The 23,771-nt window shown below is 45.4% G+C and overlaps 1 protein-coding gene and 1 pseudogene across 1 annotated transcript in view; one reads left to right on the top strand and one right to left on the bottom strand.

Annotated features, from left to right (window-relative positions):
- Positions 8,882 to 12,666, bottom strand: LOC110255776 (annotated as a pseudogene).
- The window catches only part of DNAJC15 (DnaJ heat shock protein family (Hsp40) member C15), a 75,627-nt gene continuing 64,382 nt past the window's right edge, over positions 12,527 to 23,771 (top strand). The window contains exon 1 of the mRNA XM_001925120.7: positions 12,527 to 12,769. Within this exon, the coding sequence (XP_001925155.3) occupies positions 12,665 to 12,769 (105 nt within the window). The 5' untranslated portion in view covers positions 12,527 to 12,664. The remainder of the gene's footprint in view (positions 12,770 to 23,771) is intronic.

Raw genomic sequence — 23,771 nt, 5'->3', positions numbered from 1 at the left:
AACCAATTTTGGGTGCATGGTGTGCCCACTTTTACTGAGGTGATGCTTCTAGACTCTTTCAGAAGACAGATAGGAAATATTTATATATACATACACACATCCATATTCTATATCTGTTGATATTTATTATCTCATTCATAAATAGATAGCATTGTTTTTTGTTTTTGTTTTTGTTTGTTTGCTTTTTATGGCTGCACCTGCAGCATATGGCAGTTCCCAGGCTAGGCTAGGGGTGGAATTGGAGCTACAGCTGCCTCACAGCTCATGGCTACAGATAATGTCACAGCTCACAGCAACACCAGATCCTTAACCTGCTGATAGAGGCCAGGGATCAAAAGCGCATCCTCATGGATCTTAGTCAGGTTTGTTAACCTCTGAGCCACAAAGGGAACTCCGATAGTATTGTTGAAATAAATTTCTAGACCCGAGATGGAGCTGCTCCTGCATGGAGTTTCATGTCAGTAAACCAAATTTTTTTTTTTTAGCAAACCAAATCTTAGATAACGTTTATGACTCTGTAAATGCTCTGTTTCATCAGAAATATAGTTTATTCGGTCAGTTTATCCCCAAACATCAAGCCAACTTAGCTCTATTAATAGCTGAATTTTTATTTTGCTTAACATTCTTCTTCATAATATGATAGACTCTCTTACCCAGTTTTGAGATTTTCCTTTTTTTTTTTTAAACAGCCTGTTGGTAAGGAAGAAATTTCCCTCTACCCTTCTAGTTTCTTCTGGCTGGTCTAAGAATTAAGTTGCAATGAAACAGGAGTTCCCGTCATGGTGCAGCGGAAACGAATCTGACTAGGAAGCATGAGGTGGTGGGTTCAATCCCTGGCCTTGCTCAGTGGGTTAAGGATCTGGCGTTGCCACGAGCTGTGGTGTAGGTTGCAGTTGCTGTGGCTCTGGCATAGGCAGGCAGCTATGGCTCCCATTACACCCCTAGCCTGGGAACCTCCATGTGCCAAAAGTGGGGCCCTAAAAAGCCAAAAGACCAAAAAAAAAAAAAAAAGTTGCAATGAAACAGATTAACAGGGGAAAATCAAACAGTTTAATAACATGAACAAGAGAGACATCCAGAAAAATCATGTAACTTGTCAAAAAGTCCCCACCTTAAATATCGTCTTCAGCTGAAGACAAAGGAGGATGTAGAAGAGTTTATGATGCAGTGGGTTAAAGATCCAGCGTTGTCACTGCTGTGGTTCTGGTCCCTGCTTTGGCTCTTATTGCTGCTGTGGCAAGAGTTTGATCCCTGGCTCAGGACTTCTACATGCTGCAGGTGAGGCCAAAAACAAAACAAAACAAAAATGGAGATTTCCCTTGCAAATGTAAATGTCTCTTACAAGAGGGTACCACCAACCTGGTTTTCAGAGTTTTTCCCTTGTCTACTTTTCCTTTTTTTCTTTTTTAGGGCCACACCTGCAGCATATGGAAGTTCCCAGGCTAGGGGTCAAATCCAGAGCTGCAGCTGCAGGCCTACGCCACAGCCACACCACCACCGGATCTGAGTCGCAAGGGTGACCTAAGCTGTAGCTTGCAGCAATATTGGATTCTTAACCCTCTGAGCAAGGGCAGGGATCTAACCTACATCCTCAGGGACACTAGTCGATTCTTAACCCCTTGAACCACAATAGGCACTCCTTCCTTTGTCTGCTTTTTCTTAGAAAATAACTGGCTTAAAATAATTAATATGCCAAAGAGACATATTGTTGGAATGGCAAATTCTACTCCCCTACAAGCCCATGTGCTTCTTAGTATAACAGAAAAGCTACTCCTGTGTGTTTCTCCTGCTCTACTCACACATAAAAGTGGAGAGGTTTTTGGTCAACAAAAGATGATCTAGGGCGTTCCCACTGTGGCTCAGCAGGTTATGAACCCAACTAATATCCATGAGATGTGGGTTCTACTTCTGGCCTCCCTCAGTGGGTAAAGGATCCAGTGTTGCTAAGAGCTGTGGTGTAGGTCACAGAGGAGGCTCGGATCTGGCGTTGTTCTGGCTGCAGTATAGGCCTCAGGGGCAGCTCTGATTCAACCCTGGCCTGGGAACCTCCATATGCCACAAGTGCAGCTGTAAAAGGCAAACAAACAAACAAAGAGGGAATCTAAGAAAGAAAATGAAAAATTTTACTCAAGCCAATCTGAGGATTGTAACCCAGGAAACAGTCTTTTCAGAAAGCTCTGAGGACTTTTCCACCTGTTAGAGGTCAAAACAGATATATGAGTTTTTGAGACAAAGAGGTCGAATGACGTATTATTGACAGTTTACACAATCCAGATGTACAGAAACAAAGTGAGTCGTGGGTTGCATCCTCGTGGCCCTTTACAAGATTAGGAAGGAAGGTTATCTCCTAAAGAGCTGTGACCCTTGATGAGATTAAGAAGGAAGTTATCTCCTAAAGAAGTCTGGTTAATTAGATGCACCAGACACACTAGGAATTGCCTCTGTGGTGCAGTGGGTTCATGATCTTTTGTTTTTTTTTTTTTTTTTTTTGCTTTTTAGGGCAGCACTCGTGGCATATGGAGATGTTCCCAGGCTAGGGGTTGAACTGAAGCTGTAGCTGCTGTCCTATGCCACAGCCACAGCAACACAGGATCCAAACCCTGTCTGCGACGTACACCACAGCTCACGGCAACACTGGATCCTTAACCCACTGAGTAAGGCCAGGAATCGAACCTGCATCCTCATTGATGCTAGCCAGATTCATTAACTGCTGAGCCACGACAGGAACTCTGGTGCATGACCTTAATAATCCAGCTTGTCTGGCTGGTCTCTGTGGTGGCGTAGGTATGATCCCTGGCCTGGTGCAGTGGGTTAAGGAACTGATGTTGCCACAGCTGTGGCACAGGTCACAGCTGTGGCTCAGATTTTATCCCAAAGTACTTCCATATGCCCTGATGTGTGGCAAACAAGCAAATAAACAAAAACACTAAACAAAGATACAGATGAAGAGATAATAGGGTGAGGTCTGAAAGACTTTCCAGTGTAGGTGCTTCTGTGCCCTTGGAACTGGGCTGGGGCGGGCGCGGGGAGAGAAGGGGGGGTGGAGGGCGAGGTAGGCACCACCCTCCAGGCGTGTGGTTGAACCTGGAAACTCACCAAATCTCCTCCTTTAGGAATTTTGTTTTGTTTTTCTTTTTAGGGCCGAAACTGCTGCATGTGGAAGGTTTGATGGCCAATCTCCCACATCCTTTAAAACTCCAAGGATCTCTCATCCACCCTTCACTATCTCGCGTTTATTTTATTTTACTTTATTTTTATTTGTATGGACACACTCACGACATATGGAAGTTCCCGGGCTAGGGATTGAATCAGAGCTGCTGCTGCTGGCCTACACCACAGCCACAGCAACTTGAGATCCAAGCCACATCTTCGACCTATACCCCAGATCACAGCAATGCAAGATCCTTAACCCACTGAGTGAGGCCAGGATCGAACCCACATCCTCATAGATACTAATCTACTAATCGGGTTCTTAACCCACTGAGCCACCATGGAACTCTAGGAGCTTTATGGAGCTTAATCTGCGGCCTGCCCCCTTCTCTTTCCCAGAGGTTTGGGGGGTGGGGCTTAAAATTTTAACCTTCTAATCACTTGGACAATACCCATCCAAGGCTACCCAGGGGCTCCAACCTAAATCATCTGACTTAGCTTTAATTTAGCTGGGCTCAGAAGGAGCCCCTTAAGGATAATACAAGCCACTCTGAGCTGTAAATTCCAAATGTTTTGGGAGCTTTGTGCTAGGAACCAGGGACAAAGACCACATATAACCCTTGTTGGAGTTCTGTTGTGGTTCACCAGTAATGAACCCAACTAGTATCCATGAGGACACAGGTTTGCTCCCTGGCCTTGCTCCATGGGTTAAGGATCCGCGATGCTCTGAGCTGTGGTGTAGGTCCAGACACAGCTCAGATCCCTTGTTGCTATGCTGTGGTGTAGGCCAGCAGCTGTAGCTCTGATTCGACCCCTAGCCTGGGAACTTCATATGCTACAGGTGCAGCCCTAAAAAGACAAAAAAACTCCCAAACCAAAAAGTCCTTATTATACCACAATGAGGCACAGATCTTCCAAACACTTCTCCTTTTGGGATGGAGACCAGGGAGGGGCTGGATTGTAGAACACAGCAAATTTCAATTATAATAAACAGGTGATGCGCAGAACTTGTTTTGCTGTCTCGTGGAAAAAGACCTCCTCGCCCAACTATCAATTTGGCTGCGAGACAAGGACAAAATAATTATATATTCACCTCACTCTTTCAATAAAGGCCAAAAGAGCTTTCTCTTTCTTTCCATTTCAAATTTGTTTTGTTTTGTACCACATGTGGGTTAATTAGATAAAACCATGTCGTATGCCAGATTCAATCAGCCTGAAAATCATCAGAAAACCAGGTTTGGAGCGTTGTTTATGATGTTTTGGCTCAGCTAGACAAACACACAAAATGTAAATTGGATCCATACGAGTACTGGTGCCAGGTTTTCTTTCATGGGATTATCTCTAGCTGGCACCTGGGCAGCAGCTGTCGCTTCTGGGTGACCATCAGAGAAACCCATGCGATGTTAACACCAGTGTCCACGATTTGACAGTGGACGCCTCTATGAAGGGGACTTATTTGACTGCCTTTGATTTAGGCCAAACCCGGCTTTCCAGCAATTGGCAGTCAGCCAACTGAAAATACATGTTGACGTTAACAAGTGAAAACAGGCTTTTTTTGGGGGGGGTGTCTTTTTTTTCTTTTCTTTTTTTTTTTTTTTTTCTTTTTTTTTTTTTTTTTTTTGGCTTTTAGGGCTGTACCCGCTGCATATGGAGTTCCCAAGCTAGGGGTCCAATCAGAACTGTAGCTGCTGGTCTACGCCACAGCCACATGGGATCCAAGCCACATCTTCGACCTACCCCACAGCTCACGGCAACACTGGATCCTTAACCCACCGAGCGAGGCTAGGGATCGAACCTGCATCCTCATGGATCCGAGTCGGGTTCGCCAACTGCTGAGTCACAATGGCAACTCCGAAAACAGGAAAACAGGCGTTTGTTTGGCTTACTGCTTTGTGACTTCCTTTAGATTCATTTCTTTGTTTTAAAAATCTCCTATAAGTTTAGATATACAGGCCCGAAACCACGCTTCAGCTGTATTTCCTTCTTAGAGGTAGTGCAGTGACTATCACTATGAAGATGAAGGCACAGAATTTCATTGTTGTCCTTCTTAAGTTCCAAAGGATGAGCGTTTTAGCAAATACTGAAGCGACAGAGTAACAAATTTGAAAAACCTAATCATCTGATCCACAATAAAAATCCAAATCAGCTAGTTTCCCCTTCTCTTCCTGCTACATAAACTGTCTGATATCAATACATGAAGAAATGAAATTATATATCATTATACTTTTTTTTTTAAGAAAAAGGATATGTTCTAGAATATTCTAGAATGTGGTGTGGGTGGTAATGACTATCTCTCTAGAATGGGTGAGACCAGCAGCCACTTACTTGCCAAACTCAATGGGCACATTATTTTTTAATTCCTAAGTATCTGGCATTTTTCACTATTTCATCGCTTTGAAATTTTCTAGGTTTCTAGAACCCCACTCCCTCCCAAATTCTCTCTCTTCTATTTTTCTGGTTTCTTCTTTGTAGATTCCTTTCCTCTATCCCCACCGCCCCCTTTTTTTTATTTCCACCATCTATTTCTTTTTTTTAATTTTTTTTTCTTCTTTGTTTTTCACCATCTATTTCTTGAGTCTTGGTGTTCAGTGTCTAATCCTCTCTTTTCTTATTCTATATATTTTTCCTAGCTCAGTAGTTGCCAATGGCAGAAATTTAAGAATAACCTTGGATTCTTCCCTTTTCCTTAGCCCCCCATTCCACACCATTCTGCTCAATCTTAAGTCTTTTTGACACTAATTTTTTTAATTTTTTTTTTTTTTTCTTTTTGCTTTTTAGCGCTGCATCTGCAGCATATGGAAGTTCCCAGGCTATGGATCAAATCAGATCTGCCGCTGCTGGTCTACTCCACAGCCACAGCAATGTAGGATCTGAATGGCACCTGAGACCTACACCACAGCTCACAACAACACAGGATCCCCGACCCATTGAGTGAGGTCAGGGATCAAACCCATATCCTCGTGATACTGGTCAGATTGGTTTCCACTGCACCACAATGGGAACTCCAATGCTCACATTTTAAAATACAAAATTAGGAGTTCCCGTCATGGCGCAGTGGTTAACAAATCCGACTAGGAACCATGAGGTTTCAGGGTCGATCCCTGGCCTTGCTCAGTGGGTTAAGGATCGGGCATTGCCGTGAGCTGTGGTGTAGGTTACAGACTCGGCTCGGATCCCACACTGCTGTGGTTCCAGGTAGGCTGGTGGCTACAGCTCCAATTTGACCCCTAGCCTGGGAACCTCCATATGCCACAGGAAGCGGCCCTAGAAAAGGCAAAAAGACAAAAAAATAAAAATAAAACAAAAACAAAATTAGGAGTTCCCATTGTGGCTCAGTGGTTAACGAATCTGACTAGGAACCATGAGGTTGCAGGTTTGATCCCTGGCCTTGCTCAGTGGGTTAAGGATCTGGCATGGCTGTGGCTGTGGTGTAGGCCGGCAGCTGTAGCTCTGATTCAACACCTAGCCTGGGATCCTCCATATGCCGAGGGAGCGGCCCAAAAATGGCCAAAAGACCAAAAAAAAAGAAAGAAAGCTGTTCTATATCTGGCCTTTGTCCAGTTATTACTCCACCCTTAACCATCTTCATTGTCTTCTTAGTGCTTTAAGTTTAGCCAAACCGAATGACTTGCTCTATCCCTTCCCCCAAGCCTGCCTCATTCTTATCAATCCCGCAAATTTATTGTCCATCTTTTTTTTTTCTCTTTATGGCTGTACCCTTGGCACATGGAGGCTCCCAGGCTAGGGGTCCAATTGGAGCTACGGCTGCCGGCCTACACCACAGCCACGGCAACGCCAGATCCTTAACCCACTGAGCGAGGCCAGGGGTTGATCCCGCAACCTCATGGTTCCTAGTCGGATTCATTTCCACTGCACCACAACGGGAACTCCTCAATCCAGCAAATTTATATTCACCTTTTCATGGTCAGCTTGAGCACTAGCTCCTCTGACTCCTGCCCTGGTCTTTTCTGGTCACCTCTCCTTTGTGTCCACTGCACTTTGTAATACAACAGAGCCCTCTTTTCTGGCCAGAACTGCATAGTGGTTGGTGGTTCATTGAAAAACTAATCAAATCTGGGATCATAACAGTAATGATACATTTCTTATTTTTTAAACATCATTTATAAATCATTGTTTCTCAACCTTTTCACTTATCATTTCCCTTAATGACCTTTTTGAGACTTTTCTTTTTTTTTTTTTTGTCTTTTGTCCTTTTAGGGCCGCACCACGGCACATGGAGGTTCCCAGGCTAGGGGATCTAATCAGAGCTGTTGCTGCCGGCCTACCTCACAGCCACAGCAATGCCAGATCCGAGCTGTGTCTGCAGCCTATACCACAGCTGGCAGGAACACTGGATCCCTAACCCACCGAGCGAGTCCAGGGATCAAACCTGCAACCTCATGATTCCTAGTCAGATTCATTTCCACTGCACCACGATGGGAACTCTGAGACTTCTTTTCTAATAACACCCTCTCCCCGCTGAGAAGTTTTAATACTACAACAGACATACACCGCATCCACTATATCTGTTCATATTCTCTATGTTTATCTGCGGGGCCAAAGTCTGTTATTTGGGTGCAGGCTCTCTGATTCAGTCCTGGCTCTGATTTCTTCCTTGTTTTCTTTTTTTTTGTGTGTGTATGTGTGTGTCTTTTTAGGGCCACACCTGAGGCATATGAAAGTTCCCAGCCTAGGGGTGGAATCAGACAGAGCTGCAGCTGCGGGCCTACCCCACAGCCACAGCACCACCAGATCTGCAACCTACACTGCAGCTCACCACAATGCTGGATCCTTTAACTGACTAAGCGAGGTCAGGGATCGAACCCGCAGCCCGTGGATACTAGCTGTATTCTTAACCCTGCTGAGCCACAACGGTAACTCCTGATTTCTTCCACGTTGCTCATCTATCCTCAGTGATGACTAGCTTGGGTTTGTGAAAGAGGAAACAACACATCATCCAGCATTGCCACTGTGGTAGCTTGGATCGTGGCTGTGGTGTGGCAGCTTGGATCCCTGCCCTGGGAACTTCCACATGCTGAGGGTGTGGCCTAAAGAAATAAATAAATGCATGCAAACTGAGTATAGAAACACACTCAATTTTTGAGTCTCTTACGCCTGTATGGCTGTCACTTGATGGTTTTTTTTTTTTTTTTTTCTTCCAGAGGTGGCCCTGGCAGTCACAGTTCAAAGGCCCCTTCATTCAGTGAACCCCCAGCTCTGGGCTGCCCCAAGCTGGGCAACCAGCTTGAGAAGTGTGGCACCAAGGGCAGGTGGAGAGGGAGTGTGGAGACGAAGGGTCAGAGCTGGTGCAAGGTCAAAGTCATGATGCTGATGAGTGGGGGGCTGCCAGCCCCTGGGGCCAAGACCATTGGACAGACTCAGAGGTGGGATGAACCCCCAATGAAGATTCAGGTTACTTAAGGAGCAGGGGTAGGAGGAGGGTGCAAACGTTCCCCCCCCCAAGTCTAGAGGCCCCCCATGGCTCCAAGTGTCCCCAGGGTAGGTTGCAGATGCAGCTCGGATCTGGTGGTGCTGTGGCTGTGGGGTAGGCCCACAGCTGAAGCTCTGATTCCACCCCTAGGCTGGGAACTTTCATATACCTCAGGTGTGGCCCTAAAAAGACACACACAAAAAAAGAAAAAAGAAAAAGGAAGAAATCAGAGGCAAGCTGTTAGGTCCACTAGCCATGTGGCAAGAGGCAAGATCCATAAATTAAATGATTTTGGTGGAGTTATGGATGGACAGAGGCCTGGTGAAGGTGTTGTGGCCAGCTGGGCCATGGGGCTACTAGGTCCTCCTGGGCAGGTGAGCCAACGCAATCGGCCCAGTGGGAGAACACCGCCTTCTCGGTGATGAATTGGTGGGCTCTGCGGGGCACCCGCCCATGTGCAGGTACATCTGACACTCGTCCAGCGGGCCCTTCTGGAAGGAGTGGTAAGGCCCGGAGGGGTGACTCTTCTCCCCACAGTCGTTGTCACTGTCCGTTTCTTAACACGGGGCTCTCCTGGCACAGTTCCAGGGTGAGAATCATGCTGAACCAACCAGTGCTGAAGAAAGAGCCTGAGGGCCTCTGGTTCGCTCCAGTCTCTCCCTGGAAGACCTGGTCTCAGCCGACCATCCTGCGCTCAGCAGAGGCAGGACACCTGCAGGCCCGGGTACATGCTGAGCTGCTGCAGTGCGGTAGGTGTGGCCACCCAGCGCGCGGTCCACGTGCGTCCCGTGTCCCCACACCACATAGAGTGGAGAGCGTGTCCCAGGCCTGCTGGAAGTAGGGCTCCTTGTTAGGGGCTGCCTGGGGGCTCCTTGTTAAAATGGCTCTTTATGCTGACCCATGAGACTGACCGCCTTGCTCAAGCGACATTCTGATTTCCCCGCTGGTGTCTACTTTCCCAAGACTATGAGACCCCCCCCGGGGGGGGGGACACCACACACCTCCAGCTTTCTCAGGAGTAGGAGACCACCTTACCATGACACTCCTCCCACTTTCTCATGACTACATGACCACCAGAGTTCAGCTGCAAGCGAAAGATAAACCCCCCCGACCCCCAGGGAATCCAAGTTCCCATCCGCAGGGTATAAGGCGGCCCCGCGAGAAGGGCGGTGGCGGGGGGAGGGGGAGGGCTGGCTCTTCTCAAGCGTCAGTCACCCTCTCTCTTTCCCTTCTAATAAATTTTCTTCTCTTTGCCTGAACACCCAGCTCCTCTTTTTCTCTGTGCTGGTCTTACGCTAGTAGTGCAGCAGCGCATGCGCCCTCGGGTGGAAGATGACCGCCGGGTGCTGCACCGGCCCACGTCTGTCTCCTGGCTCACGCACCGCACACACTCAACGCCACGGATCTTGGCGCCCAGTCCCAAGCGCAGCATCAAGCGGGAGCAGGACACCTCTGCGCAGCGCAGGGCTCTCCGACCAGCAGCTTCCCATCTGGCAGCTGCTGTATCCACTAAAGTGCAGGGGCTCCTTTACAGTGGGCCTGGAGTTGATGGAGACGAGAGGGGATCCAGGCAGAGGGCCAGGCAGAAGGCTGGAGGCCCAATAGCACAGCAGGATGAAGCCCAAGGAGGAGAGGATGGTGAGTAGGAGTGGACCAGGAGACCTCGTGCTGTCACTGCTGCTTAGCTGGAGGATGGCTGTTGCCTCCAGGGATCAGGCTGGGAGCCCAGGACCTGGAGAGCAAGTTGGGATGGGCGGGTTGCTCCCAATCGGCTTGCTGCTCACAACTCCAGGGCTTGAGAGCTGGACCTGCTGGGTTGGAAGCAGGAGCTCTAGGGCAGAGGCAAGTCTGACGCTGCAGCTTCTGGAGGCTCTGGCTTTTTTTTTTTTTTTTTTTTTTAACTTGTTTTTATTAAGTCTCTCCAAAGTATTTATGTTCTGTAAAGACTCCTTTCCTGGAGTTCCCGTCGTGATGCAGCAGAAACAAATCCGACTAGGAACCATGAGGTTTCGGGTTCAATCCCTGGCCTCACTCAGTGGGTTCAGGATCTGGTGTTGCCATGAGCTGTGGTGTAGGTTGCAAATGTGGCTCGGATCTGGCATTGCTGTGGCTGTAGCCAGTAGCTGTGGCTCTGAACTGCAGCTGCTGGCTTGTGCCACACCAGATCCTAGCTGTGTCTGGGATCTACACTGCAGCTTGTGGTAACGATAGATCCTTTAACCTACGGAGGAAGGCTAGGGATCGAACCTGTATCCTCACGGATGCTAGCTGGGTTCTTAACCTGCTAAGCCACAACAGGAACTCCCAAGTCTTACCCATTTTCTTTATTGACCATCTCAATGGCTCCATCTCCACCAACTCTTCCCTGATGACCCTGGTTAAAAAATGGCCATTCCTTCCTATAAATGCGATTAAATTTTGGCAGTAGCTCTCTTCATAAATGCACTGTAAAACTTGTTTCTATATTTTTTTCATTTTACACTTACAATTTCCCTAAGTCAGAAGGTTGGACAAATGTGACTCTCCTTCCCCAGATTTGGAGCAGTCAGTGGGCATGTTCAGGAACACAAGCCTAGAAAATGAAAGAACATGCACCAGAACTCACATCTCTTCTAACCTCCTAGACCCTTCTTCTTTATAATCCTGGTTGGGTTCGTTACCGCTAAGCCACAATGGGAACTCCCAAAGTTTATTATTATAGATACAGTATAACGTGGGGGAGAACACACAGAGAAGTAGTGTATTTGAGATTTCAAGACAGTAATATGAGGGCATTCCCTTCCTGGCTCAGCGATTAATGAACCCCACTAGGATCCATTGAGGATGCAGGTTCGATCCCTGGCCTTAGCTCAGTGGCTTAAGGATCTGGCATTGTCGTGAGCTGTGGTGTAGGTCGCAGATTCGGCTTGGATCCTGCATTGCTATGGCTGTGGTATAGGCTGGCAGCTGTAGCTCCCATTCAACCCCTAGTCTGGGTGCTTCCATATGCCGCAGATGTGGCCCTAAAAAAGAAAAAAAAAAAAAAAGACGATAATATGCACCTAAAAAAGGAGTGCAGGTGGGGGCATCCTCCTGAATGAGTAGCAAGACGGAGAGGTGATTAAAATCCCTTATAAAGGACAGTTCTTCTGGGTCTTTGCTTTCCTTTGGCCAATTATCTTGTTTTATTTCTTGCACCTGACCTGACTCAGGGCCCTCCCCAATATACATGGTCATCTTTTGGCCAAGATGGTTTCCAGAGCAAGGGTTCTGGGACGGTATCAGGACTTGTTATGACCTGGCACTCCCTCCCTTTTTGACTCCTAGGAGTCTTTCTGCACATGTGTAGTTGGGGAGGTCCCCTTGACCCCAGGAGTGATTAATGTGGTTATCTTTTTCAATCCAGCAGAGCTCAGCTCCTGCCATTAACTTTCTCCCTAAGCTGTCAAAGAGAAACGAGGCCCAATTGACTTAGCCTAACAAGTCCCAGCTGTTGTCAGCCCAGGGGCCCATCTATCTCCTATCTCAATATGGCAGGAAGGGGTAGGGGTGAACAAATTGCTATTTCTATTGCCCTCAAGGATGGGAGAGTTGTATTGAACAGAAGTATGATCAGTAGTTTGGGTGGGAAAAAATGTCTGGTGTGAGCAACGGAACATCAGGGAACTTCCAGCAGGGCACTGGGTCTCTCCTGGTGGGTCATCTGATGAGGTCAACATCAGGTCTAATATCAGACTCTAGGGCTTAAACCATGGCTCTCAAGTCAGGATGCAAGGAGGGAGCCAGGTCCCCCCATGCATTGCCCCAGGAGTCTCAACGTTGGCTTTAGGCCTGGGACTCTGAAACAAAATCCTCTTCTCATGGCCCTCAGCTTGGACTCTGACCCTTGGCTTTGATGAGTTAAGTTGGCCTTCGCCTGGGTGAGAACTAGATTCCCTGGGCGGCCCCGCCCTCCGCCCCGCCCCTGCCGTCCACCCACGCGGAAGGAGCCGCTGAGGTAAAACCCGCGAACGGACCCGCCCTAAGTAGTTTGTCCCTGTAGCCGCCTCGTAGGCAGCGCGGCGCTCGGGTCTCCGCCCCCCGCCCCAACCTGGCCGCAGCGGCATGGCTGGTCACGGCGGCGTCTTACCTGCCGGCGAGGCCCTGCGCTACGCCGAGTACTCGCCGCCCCAAGCGAAGCGGTCGGACACGGACATCGACCGGGGACTGGTGAGTCTGCTGGCGCTCCCGCCGTCCTCCCGCTCCAAGCCGCGCGAGCCTGCCGGCTATCGGTCCCCGGAACCCCTCCTCGTCCCTGCTTCACTCTTGTGCACCCCGAACCCTCCAAACGGGGTCACCCCGGTGTTCATTCACCACCTTTGTCCCATCCATCATTCATTCAGCGCTGTTGCTGCTCTGTGCCCGGCGTTGACGAGTAGGCGTGTTCAGAGAATCTCTGGTCCCTCAGGGAGCTTCCACTCTAGTCGAGGAGCCAGACCAGACAACAGGCAATTGCAGATAACGTGGGATAGGCGCTGTAGGATGGATATTCCCATAGCGTAGGAGGAGACCTCACTCAATCCAGTCTTAACGGGCTGGGGGGTGAGGTCAGGGGAGGCTTCTTGGAGAAAAGCGATGTCCTTCTGGATATAAAGCTAAGATTTCGCAGTAAATTCGGCGAAGAAAAACTGTTTCAGGTACCAGCAGTAGTATGTGCAACGTCGTAGACCTACCTGATACATAGCAGGGGGTTTATTCACCCTGAAATGTAGAGCTGGGAAAATGTCCGGAAGAAACAGTGCGAGGCACATATGCATTTTTAGGTTTTCTGTTGTAATATTAAAAAAGTGGAAAAGAGGGAGTTCCCATCATAGCTTAGTGGGTTAAGAACCTGGCACGGGTCTCTTAGAATGGGTTTGATCCTCGGCCTCACTCAGTGGGTTAAGGATTCAGCCTACTTGCTGTGTAGGTGGCAGATTCTGATCTGGTGTGTCCTTGGTTACGGCAGCTGCAGGTCCGGTTGGACTCCAGCCCAGGAGCTTCTATATGCCACAGGTGCAGCTCTAAAAAGAAAGAAAAAAAGTGGAAAATAGGCGGATTTAATTTTAACTTTATGCTTTTTAGCGCTGCATATGGAAGTTCCCAGACTAGGGGTGGAATAGAGCCCACCTATGCCACAACCATGCAGTCTGTGACCTATATAGTAGCTCACCGCAAGGCCAGATCCTTAAGCCGCTGAGTGAAGCCAGGAATTGAAACTTCGTCCTCATGGATGCTAGTCGGATTTGTTTCCGCTGAGCCAAGATGGGAATTCCCTTAATAGTGTAGTTTTATTTAACTTGATAGGTTCATAGTATTATTTTGAGATGAAACCAATATAAAGATCATTAATGAGAAATTTTACGTTTTGGTACTAAGCCTTTGAAATCCAATGTGTGTTTTATACTAACTGCACATCTCAGTTCAGCCTAGACACATTTCAAGTGCTCGGTTGCAGTCAGTGGCTACCCTGCTGGTCAATGCTGTTCCCAGAGATAAACACAGGAGCCACCTGGTAAACCACATCACTGGGTTGCATATCCTCAGGGCAGTGGTACCGTTTTTGATGAGCTTTAGTTTAAGCACAAGAGTGAGGAGGCATTGGGCGTTGTAAAGTTCTCTCAGGCTGTGTGTAAGAAGAATGGATTAGTTGGATAACGTCTTGGAACAGGCTCTTTTATCCCTTTTCTATGCCATAATCCGTGCTGATCCAGCCCACACTGATGATAAAAGTCTTGCTTTTATTTATTTTATATATTCATGGCCACACCTGCAGCATATGGAGGTTTGAGGGCCAGGGATGGAATCCGAGCCGCAGCTGCGGCAATGCCAGATCCTTGACCCACTGCTCTGGGGATCCAACCATGCCTCTGCATCAACCTGCACTGCTGCAGCTGGGTTCTTAACCCGCTTTGACACATTGGAAACTCCAGACTTGTCTTGATTTTAGATACACCACACTAATTGTCCATACCGTTTGTTGAGTAGTCATAACACTGTCTTGTGACATCTTTTATATTGACTTGTCACTTTCCTCCTTTTTTCTCTTTCCTAAGATCAGATACTGGGTATTTAAGTAAGCACTCAGTTTGTAAGCACTCCCTTATCCTTACTTGATTAACTGGTAAATTTCTGGAACAGAGTCAGGTAGGCTGGAAAGGTTTTGATTTTGGAGAGATAGCAGTGAGTGATGGCTTGAAGTGAGATCTTAATTCCCTGCTCAGGAATTGAAGCTGGGCAGCCTGGGTGAAAGTCAGGAATCCTAACTACTAGACCAGCTGGAAGGCTAGAGGCTAAAAAGCAGAGTTGCCCTGATTCTTGCCCCTATTGAAAGCAAGAACAGGTGCAAAGTTTATCATTATAGTCACAGTACAACATGTGGGAGAGCACTCGGAGAAGTTTATTTCGGACAGAAACCAAGCAGTAGTACACATGCAGAACAGGAGTGAGGGTGAGAGTGCCCTCCTGAATGAGGAATGCACCAGAGAGGTGATTGATTTTTCATATGTATATGGATCCCTTTGTAAGATTTAAAAAAATTATTCAGTGCACTTTACTGTATTTATAGCTGTAACACCATCGTCACTAACCAAATTTTAGAACATTTCCATCCCAAACAACCAATCTACCCTTCCCACCCTCTGTAAGGGTTTTTATTTGTCTTTTTAGGGCCACACCTGCAGCTTATGGAGGTTCCCAGGCTAGGGGTCAAATCAGAGCTACAGCTGCCAGCCACAACCACGCCAGATCCAAGCCAAGTCTGCAACCTATACTGAAGCCCATGGTAACGCTATATCCTCAGCCCCTTGAGGGAGGCAAGGGATCGAACCCGAAACCTCATGGTTACTCATCGGGTTCATTTTCCCTTTTCCACAGTGGAAGCTCCTGCACCTGTGCTAGTTTTTAAGATTGGTTTTGAAATTTGTGAATTTGTTTCTGTTTTATAAATAAGTTCTTTTTTCTTTCTTTCTTTCTTTTTTTTTTTTTTTTGCACTTTTTAGGGCCTCACTTGCAGCGTATGGAGGTTCCCAGGCTAGGGGTCTAATCAGAGTTACAGTTGCCGGCCTACACCACAGCCACAGCAGCATCAGATCTGAGCTGCATTTGCGACCTATCACAGTTACCGGCAGCACCAGATCCTTAATCCACTGAAGAGGCCAGGGATCAAACGTGCAACGTCATGGTTCCTAGTACAGGAGCTCCAAATAAGTTCTTTTGTATCATTTTATTTTTTTTTACTAGATTCCACATCTAAATGATATCATACATTTGTCCTTCTGACTACTTAGCATGATAATCTCTAGGTCCGTCCATGTTGCTGAAGGTGACATTATTTCATTATTTCATTCTTTTTTTATGGCATTGTATATATGTACCAAATCTCGTTTATCCATTCTTCGGGCAGTGAACATTCCTTTGCATATATCCAGAGAAAACCAGAATTTGAAAAGGTACGTGCACCCCAGTGTTTATTGCAGCGCTATTTACGATAGACAAGACACGGAGGTGGCCAGAGAGGTGATTTAGATCACTTATGTAGGATAGTTCTTCCAAGTCTTGGTTTTCCTTTGGCCAGTTATCTTGTTTTATTTCTCACACCTGACAGACCCAGGGCCCTCCCTGAGAAGTGAGGGCATCTTTTGGCCAAGATGGATTCCAGAGCAAGGGCTTTTGGGGTGGCTAGCAGGGCTTAAGGCTGGTGTGCCCTCCCTTACTGACACCCAGGAGTCTTTCTGCACGTGTGAAGTCCAGAGGTCTCCTTGAGCCCACGCGTGGTTGATGTGGTCATCTTTTCTTTTTACTCCAGCAGAGCTCAGCTCCTGCCATTAACTGTCTCCTTGAAGTCTCAAAGCAAGGCCCAGTTTACTCAGCCTAACAAGTGCCAGCTGTTCTCAACCCAGGGGCCCACCTACCTCAGTTTCAGAAAGCCATGTGCTTTCATTCAACAGACATTTTTTTGAGCACTGCTAGGTACCAGCCAGGTATCATCCTTGGAATAAGTAAATGAACCAAACAGGTGAAAGTTTGAAGTAGCAGACTCACTGAGCTCCTCCTGAGTCTGACTCATTTCTTGCCACAAACCTGTGAGGGAGATGCATTTCAGCCGTCACTTAAATGAGAAGACTCAGAAAGTGGTAACTCGCCCAGGGTTATTCTCCTGGTAATTGGCAGACATAGGCATCCTAAACCTAACACTCTTTCCGCTATGAATTGCTAATGTCTTAGAAATAAGCCTTTGTGTTTGTTTTGTTTTTCATTATTTAACTTTTAAGGATTGAAGTATACTTGGGAGTTCCCGTCATGGCGCAGCTGAAATGAATCCGACTAGGAACCATGAGGTTGCAGGTTCTATCCATGGCCTCGTTCAGTGGGTTAAGGATCTGGTGTTGCTGTGGTGTGGGTCGCAGACGAGGCTCAGATCTGATGTGGCTGTGGTGTAGGCTGGCAGCTGTAGCTTCCATTGGACTCCTAACCTGGGAACCTCCATACGCTGTGGGTGTGGCCCTAAAAAGCGGAAAAAAAAAAAAAGTTAAAAGTATGGTTGGTTTACAGTGTAGTTTCAGGTGTCAGCAAAGTGATTCAGTTAACATATGTATCATATGTATGTATAATTGAACATATAAATACATAACATGAATATATATACACAAATATGTAAGATAGTATATCCTTTTGAGTCTTTTCCTTTGTACATTATTACAAAATAATTGAGTATAGTTCATAGAAATAAGGCTTTCTGGTTGTAGTGTTCAGTGTGTGATGTAAACCTGATAAGATACAAATTAGGTAGAACTCATCGCTCTATCGAGAGTTGTAAAAATCTCAGTACTAGACTGATTCGCAAGGATATCGAAGCCCTGTAGTATTTTGAAGATGTGAAAAAAAAAATTTTCTTTTCTTTTCTAGGGCCATACCCGCAGCATATGGAGGTTCCCATCAGAGCTACATCCATCGGCCTACACCACAGCCACATGGGATCTGCGCTGAGTCTGTGACGTACATCACAGCTCACGGCAATGCCGGATCCTTAACCCACTGAGTGAAGCCAGGGATCAAACCTGCAACCTCATGGTTCCTAGTCGGATTTGTTAACCACTGAGCCACGACAGGAACTCCAAAACAATTTTCCATCTGTAGGTTCTTTTCTTTGGAAAAGGGAGAGTATGGAGTTAAAGCTGTCAGCTCTGGAATGTCTTCAGTAGTCCAGGCACCTGAAGGAAAAGTGTAAGTCAGTGTTTTCTAAACCTGTCCAGCCCAGTGCCCCCTTTTTAGAACAGATATTAAAGTCTCCCTAAAGATTTATAAACACTTGGAGTTCCTGTCATGGCTCAGTGGAAATGCATCCATGAGGATGCAGGTTCGATCCCTGGCCTTGCTTAGTGTGTTAAGGACCCGACGTTGCTGTGTGCTCTGGTGTAGGTCACAGACTCCGCTTGGATCCTGTGGTTGTGGTATAGGCAGCAGCTACAGCTCTGTTTCGACCCCTGCCTGGGGACCTCCATATGCCACGGGTATGGCCCTAAAAAAAGACAAAAAGAAAAAAAAAGATTTAAGATACTTAAAAATACCATAAACATTTCTAAAAATCAGTGTTCTGCTCTAATTGAAGCATAAAGGTGAAATAAGTATTTTATTAGAAAATAACACGGCTGCTATTTAAGTATGTGAGTGCTCAGGCATGATGACATTGGAAGGCAGAATGAAGTACTGATGAGTAGCTGGCCGACTGCACCAGCGCAAAGATACCACTGTGAGTGTGATGGCTACAAATGCAGGCGGGTTTCAGATGTATTACATTAGCAGTTCAAATACCATTAGGGTCGTTGTCATCCACAAAGTTTTCCTAAGCTGTGAACAATTTTTTGTAAACTTTGAATAGGACAAAGCGGAATCTTCTTTTTTTTTTTTCAGCGATTTTTTTATTACTCAATGAATTTTACTGCATTTATAGTTGTACAACGAACATCACCCAGTTTATAGCGTTTCCATCCCAAATGCTCAGCACATCCCCCCACCCCTTAACCTGTCTTATTTGAATTTGACTTCATTTCACATGATGAAAATATAAATTTTCCACCTCTGGGAAATTCAGCCTTCACTAAAATGGTGTGAAAATGATATGCTTTATATATGATAAAGTCTTAGGCTAAGATGGTCATACACAGGCTTTTCACCTACTCACTGTGCAGCAGTCTTTTCAGATCACGAGGGATACAGACAGTCTTTTGTCTCACAGTGTGTCCTACACATTTTAGGACTTCTAGGATCAATGGACCCCATCCACCCAATACCCTTGCTCTTATCCAGCCGATTGTGACGACCTACAAGGTCCTCGCCAAGTTTCAAAATGCGCCTCAGAGACTTGTTGGGAATCATTGGTCCAGGCAGTGACCAAAGATGAGACAGAAGATAGGAGAGTTGAGTTCCCATTGTGACTCAGTCTAACGAACCTGATGAGCGTCGATGAGACTCGGGTTCGATCCCTGGCCTTGCTCAGTGGGTTAAGGATCTGGCATTACTGTGAGCTGTGGTGTAGGTCTCAGATGCAGCTTGGATCTGGTGTGGCTGTGGCATAGGCCAGTAGCTGCAGCTCTGATTAGACCCCTAGCCCAGAAATTTTAATGTGCCATGGTTGCCGCCCTTAAAAGAAGAAAAAAAGAGAGTTGATAATGACTTTGAGGGAACTTGAAGTACTGAAAGTGATGTCAAGTTGACAGAGGGAGTGTTAGGAAACAACAGATATCCCTAGGTAGGAAACCTGTTTGCTAATCTGTTTGAAAATAGAAAATAAAATGTCAAGGAATTGAAATTTTTCATACTGCTTTGTAAAAGATGCAATTTAAAATTTTTGGAATGTGTATCTGCAGTTGTAGATGATAAATGACTTTCTTGGGTAGGCCTTCCTTTAGGAACAAAGAATTCATGTTCATTAGCCCATTTGGGAGATTAAAAAGATAAAAATAGAGGCAAAAATACCTGTCTAGTACTTTGAAGAAAATACTTTCCTGTAATTAATTGTTTAATCAGAGGTCATGGTCAGACTTTGCTTTAGCAAAGCTGGTCACTGTGGAAAAGTAGAAAAGAAACTTCAAAGAGGAGAATATTAACTTTTTTTTTTTTTTTTTTTTGTCTTTCATCTTTTTAGGGTCGCACTCAGGGCATATGGAGGTTCCCAGGCTAGGGGTCTAATCGGAGCTATAGCCGCCGGCCTACGCCAGAGCCACAGCCACACCAGATCCGAGCCGCGTCTGTGACCTATACCACAGCTCATGGCAACGCTGGATCCTTAACCCACTGAGACCAGGGTTCAAACGCGCAACCTCATGGTTCCTAGTCAGATTGGTTTCCACTGTGCCACAATGGGAACTCCGAATATTAACAAATTTTAAAGCGATTTGAACAAAACTCAGTTTGCATCACTTGGTAGCCATTTAGTTTTCAGTTTTTTCCTAAAAACTATAACTCCCAGTATTGTTACAGTAGTGTAATATATAGGAAAATTAGCCGCATGTGTTTCATTGTAAGCAAACCTAATACAAAACCCATCAAACGTGTAAATTATCAAATGCTTGTTCATTACCATCAACTGCTTATTTATTGCCAAAAAGAGAGACCACTTTTTTCAATTGCAATTTGAGTTTAGAATATTTGTAGCTTCCCTTTGACGAAATCACATGGATTATGTATTATGTACCCATATTTTTAACTTTGCCCTCTGCTTTCCTCACTGGTTCTTTTCACTGCAAAACAGTATTCTTATCACTGTGTCATCAGAGGATGCTAAATGTAAGCTCCATGAATAAGGACTTTTGCTGTCTGTGTATTTCCAGCATCTATAATGATGCCTGATTTGTGGTAAGCATTCCAAAAAGAAGTTGAGTAAGTAAATGTTACTTTGGAATGAGATGGAATCAGAATGGAGTTAATAACAGTTTTCATTTGTCTACTTAAATGAGTCCTACGAATGAAAATACAAAATTCAGCTTACCCAAAAGGTAGCTCATGGAGTTCCTGTTGTGTCTTAGTGGATTAAGAACCTAGCCAATCTGTGAGGATGTAGGTTCGATCCCTGGCCGCCTCAGTGGGTTAAGGATCTGGTGTTGCCACAAGCTGTTGTAGGTCACAGATGTGGCTTGGATCTGGCATTGCTGTGGCTGTGGTGTAGGCTAGCAGCTCTGATGAAAGAAAAAAAAAAAGAAAGCTCATTATATCCTTTTCCCATATGAAGTGATTCTCGCCTATCCCCTATTTTTTTTTTTTTTTTTTCTTCCCAGGGCCACATCCATAGCATATGGAGGCTCCCAGGCTAGGGGTCAAATGGGAATTGTAGCTGCCAGCCTGTACCACAGCCACAGCAATGCCAGATCCAAGCTGGGTGTGTGAATGGCAGTGCCAGATCCTTAACCCCCGAAGCAAGGCCAGGGATTGAACCTGCATCCTCCTGGATACTAGTCAGATAACGTTTCCGCTGAGTCAAACAGGAACTCCTCCGTGCCCTATCTTGGATAATGCTGTCATCAACTCCACTTTCTCCTTTACCTCCAGCATTCAGTCCATCAAGGCCCTTTCCTATAATTTCTCTCCCTCCCTTCCCACCATTTCTCTGTTAGTCTTGACCTTCTCTACCCTGGCCCATAGCCTTGAAAAACAGATCTCTGTGCTTCTGGTACTTCGCGCTTTTTAAACTTCACACTGTCATCAGTTATTGTTCTCTACTGCAGACCTAATTATGGTACTGTAAGTTTGTTTTTAATTTGCCGTGTTCCTTTTTGTAAACTTAACATGGTCTCAACTTCCCGTGGTAATTGCAGAAGTTGTATGAATAGACCATTATGGTGTCTAGGGTTCATGAACAGACCCCCCAACGACCTTTTTACCCAGTCTCGTCTTGCATCCTTTTCACTGCACCTTGGGCTGTGATTTTGCTTACTATAGTTTCTCCTCTGTCTGAAATTCTTGGCCTGGCAAACTCCTGTTCATTTTTTAAGACTCAGGTTACTGATGTGAAGCTTTGCCTGACTCGAGCTCCCTTTCTCTAGTAGAATAAAACTGTTGCATTCTAAGTACTTTCTTAGAAGGTCATACAGGTTTTCATTAAATTCTTTCTTTTTTTTTTTTTTTTTTTTTTTTTTTTTTGTCTTTTTTTGCTATTTCTTTGGGCCGCTCCTGCGGCATATGGAGGTTCCCAGGCTAGGGGTCGAATTGGAGCTGCAGCCCCCGGCCTACGCCAGAGCCACAGCAACTCGGGATCCGAGCCGAGTCTGCAACCTACACCACAGCTCACGGCAACACTGGATCGTTAACCCACTGAGCAAGGGCAGGGATTGAACCCGCGACCTCATGGTTCCTAGTCGGATTCGTTAACCACTGCGCCACGACGGGAACTCCTAAATTATTTCTTATAATCAGTTGTTGATATTTGTGTAAAGCAACTAGGTTGTGAGGTCTTGAGGGCAAGAACTTCTTTGCTTCTGTGATTGTTATTGCAGTTGACATGGTAGTCATTTAATTGTTTATTAAATGAACAGCTATTAACTTTTATTACTGTTGAGTGACTTAATAAACATGGATGTTCGGTTCAACATATTGATGCATACATTCTTTTTCTATAGGATTTCTCCCTTTTTTGTTAGTCTCTGAAGGAGAACAAGAGTCTGGGTCTGTCTTGCTCACTGCTCTATTTAGCACAGTGCTTCATATGTTAAATGCTAAATGAATGTTTGTATATTTGTAGATAAATGCTATATAAATGTTTTGAGTGACTAGTCTCCATCTTTCCTTTCGCCGTCACAACTACCTTTTTGAGGCAGAATAATTTTTCTTTTCCTTAATTCACTCTAGTACAACTATTGTCTATTTTGAACATAAATGTCGAAGTCTCGAGATAGAAGTTTTAGCATTTTATAACACTTTCAGGCAGTTTATTTTTATCTAGAAGGTTATTTACTGCTTATGCTGTTTTGGAAGAACAGAATGCCTTAGGGAATTTATAAACAGTTTTGATACTTTTTTTTTTCCCCAGCAGCAGCAGCTATGATGGAGTGCTCTGTTTTCCCAGTTCTCAGAAATTCTTTGATGCATGATAGTGGAACATTTAAAGTACTTTTCTGTATTTTTTTTTTTTTTTTTTCCTGTTAGGTATTTGAAAGTAGGTGATAATAACAGATTCCTGACTTGGTCTACTTGTTGATTTGCTGGCATTATTTGAATAGTGCATCTTCTCCTTTTTGAAACATATCTTTTAAACTAAACTTAGATGTTCTTTATAGGCAAGGACCAAGTTTTAAGAATACTTGTTCTCTCAGTTCTTAATTTGGTACCAGGCACATGTTACTGCACCATAAATTTCCCCTGAATGATTAAATTAACAAATGAATGAAACAACTAGGTGGGAGAAAAATAGAGGATTAGAGGATAAGTTTTATGGAATGAGGAACTGACAGCCTTAAGGAATAAAACAAAAAGACTAAGATAAATGAGATTCTCTGGTTTCTTTTAATGGTAAAAAGAGGCATAAAATGTAAGCATGTAATAAGTATTAGGTATAGTCAGGGTACACAGAATACTCTGACTTCTGATGCGCAGTTCTAAAATTTGGTAATGTTATTGCTTAATGCCTCTGATAACAGTTTGCAACTCTGCTTTTAAAGCTTGTCAGTTCAGTCAAGCTTAGTAGATTTTCTTTTTTTTTGATAACACCCAGTAACGGAAGCTATATTCAAGGTGTCTGTGGGGAGGAGATGAATGAGCCAGGATTGCCACTTTGAAGAATAGAGGGCAGTGAACTTCTTTTGTCAAGGGCCACACCATACTCTGAAGGTGTGGCCCTTAACAAAACAAATGTTTTGTTAAGGGCCACACCTTCAGAGTATGGAAGTTCTCAGGCTAGGGGTTAAATCGGAGCTGCAGTTGCTGGCCTACACCACAGCAACGCTGGATCTTTAACCCACTGAGTGAGGCCAGGGATACAACCCGCATCCTCATGGATACTAGCTGGGTGTGTAACTGCTGAGCCTCAATGGGGACTACTCCCTACTAAGTAGTATTTTAGAAGTGCAGACTTGATGGCCCCCATCACACTAGCAACCTGCTGTTGTGAAACAGAAGCTGCCGTAGACCTACTGCTTAGCTGTGATGATGTTAAAAAGTTTTTGAACTTTGTATAGTGTGTACACTATTTCTAAATGTAATC

The sequence above is a fragment of the Sus scrofa genome, chromosome 11 (assembly GCF_000003025.6).
Source record: "Sus scrofa isolate TJ Tabasco breed Duroc chromosome 11, Sscrofa11.1, whole genome shotgun sequence".
In the NCBI taxonomy this organism is placed as follows: Eukaryota; Metazoa; Chordata; class Mammalia; order Artiodactyla; family Suidae; genus Sus; species Sus scrofa.
This window is presented reverse-complemented; position numbering and strand designations above follow the sequence as displayed.